Source organism: Rutidosis leptorrhynchoides, chromosome 8, assembly GCF_046630445.1.
Source record: "Rutidosis leptorrhynchoides isolate AG116_Rl617_1_P2 chromosome 8, CSIRO_AGI_Rlap_v1, whole genome shotgun sequence".
Taxonomy (NCBI): Eukaryota; Viridiplantae; Streptophyta; class Magnoliopsida; order Asterales; family Asteraceae; genus Rutidosis; species Rutidosis leptorrhynchoides.
Window position 1 is genome coordinate 328,884,509 of NC_092340.1, and position 5,681 is coordinate 328,890,189.

Here is a 5,681-nt window from a genome sequence, read left to right on the forward strand (position 1 = left end):
TCTAAGAATTAGGGAAAAGAAATCCTAATTGACGCGAATCCTAAAGATAGATCTATTGGGCCTAACAAACCCCATCCGAGTTACGGATGCTTTAGTACTTCGATTTTATCATATTCGATGAGAGTCCCGGAATGATGGGGATATTCTAGACACGTTTTGTTAATGTCGATTATCATGTGTTCACCATATGAATGATTTTTATCTCTATGCAGTTTGTGCGAAATGCCTGATATGAGATATATATTGAAACGAAAAATGAAAATCTTTTGATCTATTAAAATTATGGAATTGATGAATTATGATAAACTAATGAACTCACCAACCTTTTGGTTGACACTTTAAAGCATGTTTATTCTCAGGTATTAAAGAAATCTTCCGCTGTACATTAGCTCATTTTAAGGATATTACTTGGAGTCATTCATGGCATATTTCGAAAGACGTTGCATTCGAGTCATTGAGTTCATCAAGATTATAATTAAGTCAATTATAGTTGGATGTATTATGAAATGGTATGCATGCCGTCAACTTTAGATGTAAAGAAAGTTTGTCTTTTAAAAACGAATGCAATGTTTGTAAAATGTATCATATAGAGGTCAAATACCTCGCGAAGTAATCAACTATTGTGAATCGTTTATAATCTATATGAACGGGTCCTTTCATTAGACCTCTCGCCTCGCGAACTTCTGCGGGTATACACTTCTGCGAGTATAGATGCGTGGGACATAAAGCATGGCATGCTTATTAGTGATTTTACACCCCTGACAAAATAGAAAACACGTTTATGATAATCAGTTGCAACATATGAATTTCAAGGAAAAAATATTAAATTAAATATATCAAGAGAAGAATAAGATTATCAAAACTAACAGTTATGGCAAAGTATTTGGTAGTCTCCACTATTTGCTTCGAAAGAGCCAACGACTGTTAAGAAACTCAGCACCGATCCTGCTCCCTTTGCCTAAAATAAAATAAAATAAATATTTTAAAAAAAAAAACTTTATTTGTGTAACTTAAGGCTTTGAGAAACTTCTTTATCAAAAGGTTAATTAATACCTGAGAGTAGTGTAATGAGCGTCCAGGGTGGGTGACAGAAACATAATCGCTGCACCTGGTTATGCGAACATTCCCATACGTTTTGAAACCTTCTACATCTGAATGCAAGAAACATAATCTGTAAAAAAATATTATATAAAGAGATAACTATAAGAAAAGCTACACATTTATATCTTATATTATCACAATCTTATACTTTATGACATTTGAAAGGATTAACACGCATACAATCATGAATCTGAGATATAAATGCGAATGATAATCAGTCACCACTACTGTCATCAAACACGTTTATAGAAATTTAAGATATTGTCAAGTGTAATAGGCATATTAACAATAACACTTTAAAACGAAGTAAAATGCTAGAGGTAGCTGTAAAGCATTGACCATGTACAAAATTACCCAAAGTAACCTGTTTTGACCTGTTAACCTGCACCATGTGGCCACACTAGGGAGGGGCAAAGGTTTGGAAAAAGAAGTAGCAAGAATGCAGATTTACCATATGAGAAGCATTAGCCATTCCAGAATCCAGTAACTCATCATGTGTCGTTTGACTGGATTTAGCTGAAGCAAGTTTTTTAACTTCCCTTTTCAACTTGGTCAGATCATATTTGTATTCTCGAAGCTTGGCAAGCAGCATTGCCTTCACACCTAGTTGCAAACTTCTCGCCTCAAGATCCATTTTTCGTATCTGAAAAAAGTATCCCATACATGCATTACAAAGCAAAACCATGAAGGGTTTTACATTAAACAAAGATAAAGGGCTACTTATTACCAGAACATCAACCTCGTCTAATCCAGATTGCAGTTCTGAGATTTCTTTACTTTTTTGCTCTTCATATCACGAGATTAAAAGTAACATATCAGCTGTCAATATAAGCAATATATTTTCAGTTTAAGCAATATATCATAGATTCCAACAATCCATTTATCTTTTCTTTTTTGTTTAAATTGAAAATGAGAATGAGTGGGCAATGTAGCATCATCATATATACTCAAGCTCAGCATTGCAACATCTCATTTTGGTTAACATGCAGAACTTCACACAAAAGACAACTCACAGAGAGCACAAAGAATATTCAGAAAGAACTTCAGTATAAATGGAGTATCTTATATACCATTGGAATAAGTTTATTAAACGATAAAGTTGTTGAGGAAATTCTGTTGTTAGACACAAAAAGGTTCTTCTTGAGCAGGCAATTTAACCCACCTTAATATATATGTACCAATTGGGGTTCAGGTTCAGGAAAGGTTGCAGGGAAAAACGCAAGAGACCTGAGATGAGAAAAACAAAGCAATAAAATTGATAAATTAACAAAGAAAAAAATAAATAGATTTGTAAATGAACATTCTAAACTGACATGCAGTGATCACAAAATAGAAAACATAGGACAACGGCAAATACACAATAACTTAAACGACAAAATGTGGTGATAAATTCTCAAAATACGGTGCAGAGTCAAAAGAATTAGTCCGAGCTTTCAAAATGATGAATATGAAAAGTGTAAGTGAACTACAAAAATGTGATGATAGAATCTCAAATTACCATGAAACAATAGAAAGGTCGAAGGTGGTAAAAAGCTTGAACAACAACCTACAAACAATAGCATTAGAATCAAAGTCTTTGTAATATTTTGCTACAAACCAAATTTAATTAACACGAAAACAACATTAATTCATAAAATACAACAACTATAATACTATTAGCACGCAAAAACAATATAAACCAAAATGACAATCGAAAGAGTTACCAAAAACGCCCTCAAAGCGCGATAATAACCTACAAACAACCAATGCACTGAAAACGATAAAACTTAAACAAAACCAATTTTGTAATTAAGTTGAGACAATGGACTCATCTCACACAAAATTGCCTCTGTAACAATAATACAAACTAATTATATAATAGAAGCATATATTCATCTTAATTTAATATATATTACTACATAATCGAATTGTAGTTGTTAATGTAATACTACTACTAACTGTTTGAAACAAACACAACCAACGATAATTGATGGTGACAATACATATGTACCTGATGTTGGCCAAAAAAAGCTCCTAAAATCCAAATTTGTGACAGAGCTCCATGAAAACTATATTAAACAAAAAAATGTAAACACGAAAACAGATTATCACAAAGTAAGATTAAGAAAAGTACCTTTGAAATTGAAACCTGTATAGTGAAGTGGTTGATCATTATCTTCACCGTATGAAAAATCATCTTTATTCTTCTTTCAAGCACACAAACATTACCTATTAATGACAAAAGACAAAAAGTCACCAAATTTCCAAACTAAGATTCAAAATAATTACCCATCACTAATCTCACCGTAGTTTTAATAAATTTTGGCATACGTAAAAAAATGACAAAATTGAACAAACATAGCGACAACCTAAAATTTAACACAAAAACCCAAGAAATCAAACACTTCATATATACAATGTATGATAAATGAAGACTTACCAATTGCAAAAACAGTAGCAAACATAAATCTCTCCTAATCTCACCAATACAAATAAATTGGTTCTCAATTAGAAAAAAAATTTATGAACGAAACTAAAGAATGAGTTCAATTTGTATTTTCTTTAACCATATTTGATATATATTAGACATGTTTTAATCTGTAACCCAAATTTGTCTGAGCCTCCTATATTTAGTCATCTATATACGATAAGATAGATACATACCGCATCAGCTGCATCTTTGGCTGCTCAAAAACGCCTAGACCGTTGTTGATTCATTTTTGCTCTTGGAGCAACACCATCTATTACATATAAAAAGGTAAGCATTAAATATTCATTCGCAAGTAATTCAAAGTAGAATTTACATATGATAGTTACCAATAGCCATGTAAAGCAGTTTCCGTGGTCGCACCATCACAAAAAGGCTGTCAATATAGTCAAACACACATTTAAACACCTCATTAAAAGATGTTGGGGAAGGCTGCAAGCACATACACATGTTAATAATCAGTCACATCACTACAATTACATATGTTTCTACTTGTCTCGATGAGTCCAAATAACATATAGAAAAATGAGTTTGTAAAAGCATTATGGCATGATTCATCATAACGTTGTCTAGAAAATTAGATATTGTGTATAAGGCATCTTTAGCAACAACATTTTAACGGATTCTTAAAGAAAATCAATAAGACTACAGCAAGTCATAAACAGACATGTACACTAGGTCATCATATCAAACAGATTATGATATTAGGAATGAGCACAATACAAACAGGATGTGTTTAAGGGGTGTCTGGAAGAGCGTTTTCATCGTGATTATATTATTGCTTTGAAATCAGAATGCTTATATCTATGATAATTTAATATTTTACATTTATAATCAGAAATTACTTTTTCTTTATGCCAATAAGTATCCGATTATCTAATCTGATTTACTTTGACTATGTTTATTTGAAAAATCATTATCAGTAATACTATTGTGCTACTTCAAATACTAATAATTAAACACATAATACAGATAGTTAAATAATAACCTAGAGAAAAAGATAAAATTTACTCTCAAGAATCGTTGCAATACCTGAAACAACAAAAAAAAAAAAAAAACACGAGAAGCCAAAAAAATTGCATTTTTTTATAAATAAAAAGTAGAGTATGATATCAAGTTGTACATGAAACCGAGTAAAAGTAACAGACCTTCAACACGGCAAAGGGCTGAAATTGACGAAACAAATTGAAACCCTAATATTTATGTCAATCGCATTCACAATACGAAAAGGCAGGAATCGGTGAAGCAATTTTTTTCTGAATCGCAGGAGAGGAAGAAGGAATCCGTGGTTTATGTTGAGAGTGAGAGAGTCGAAAAATAAGGGATCAAGAAGGATGGTGGTTGAAGTTTGGAGAGAGAGATGAACATATCAGTGGTGGTTGAAGATGATGTTGTGGTTGAAGTATGTTGATGGGTTTTGTACTTTTGTATACCTTCACAAGCTACATCTCGGCCCAATTTTTTTTTTTTTTTTTACTTAAAGGCCAAACTACGTGAAAAGTAGTGTGTGTAAATGGTGAACAGTAACGTTTGTGAGAGGGAAGAAGACACGTGGACCAATAGGAAGAGAAAAATCACACTTGTTATTAGTAGTAAGATAAGGGATCAAGAAGGATGGTGGTTGAAGTTTGGAGAGAGAGACGAACATATCAGTGGTGTTGGTGGTGTGTGAAGATGTTGTTGGTGGTTGAAGTATGTTGATGGGTTTTGTACTTTTGTTTACCTTCACACGCTACATCTCCGCCCAATTTTTTATTTTTTTACTTAAAAGGCCAAACTATGTGAAAAGTGGTGTGTGTAAATGGTGAACAGTAACGTTTGTGAGAGGGAAGAAGACACGTGGACCAATAGGAAGAGAAAAATCACACTTGTTATTAGTAGTAGGATAAGGGATCAAGAAGGATGGTGGTTGAAGTTTGGAGAGAGAGACGAACATATCAGTGGTGTTGGTGGTGTGTGAAGATGTTGTTGGTGGTTGAAGTATGTTGATGGGTTTTGTACTTTTGTTTACCTTCACACGCTACATCTCCGCCCAATTTTTTTTTTTTACTTAAAAGGCCAAACTATGTGAAAAGTGGTGTGTGTAAATGGTGAACAGTAACGTTTGTGAGAG

At 32.9% G+C, this 5,681-nt stretch overlaps 1 protein-coding gene across 5 annotated transcripts; it reads right to left on the reverse strand.

The window, feature by feature from the left end:
• Positions 1-732: 732 nt before the first annotated feature.
• Positions 733-4,940, reverse strand: LOC139861183 (uncharacterized). Of its 5 annotated transcripts, none has more exons than XM_071849486.1 (10): positions 4,717-4,940; positions 4,580-4,600; positions 3,898-3,944; positions 3,745-3,821; positions 3,215-3,309; positions 3,092-3,149; positions 1,834-1,887; positions 1,553-1,767; positions 1,054-1,171; positions 733-958 (listed from the first exon to the last, which is right to left on the reverse strand). In XM_071849486.1, the coding sequence occupies exons 5-10, from the start codon at positions 3,275-3,277 to the stop codon at positions 897-899; spliced, it is 570 nt and encodes a 189-aa protein (XP_071705587.1). In that variant the 5' UTR covers positions 3,278-3,309; positions 3,745-3,821; positions 3,898-3,944; positions 4,580-4,600; positions 4,717-4,940; the 3' UTR covers positions 733-896. The 5 variants fall into 5 exon arrangements, with proteins under 5 accessions (XP_071705587.1, XP_071705584.1, XP_071705588.1 ...); XM_071849483.1 differs by having other exon boundaries at positions 3,898-4,000; XM_071849487.1 differs by lacking the exon at positions 4,580-4,600.
• Between the last annotated feature and the right edge of the window lie 741 nt (positions 4,941-5,681).

Bases quoted from the DNA above. Each gene is read 5' to 3' on its own strand.
- LOC139861183 (XM_071849487.1), bottom strand. From the start codon at position 3,277: ATGATTTTTCATACGGTGAAGATAATGATCAACCACTTCACTATACAG. The intron at 1,888-3,091 runs GTACATATGTAT...CGTGATATGAAG, and splicing joins CTTTTTTTGGCCAACATCAG to AGCAAAAAAGTAAAGAAATC. The intron at 959-1,053 runs GTATTAATTAAC...ATTTTATTTTAG, and splicing joins GCTCATTACACTACTCTCAG to GCAAAGGGAGCAGGATCGGT.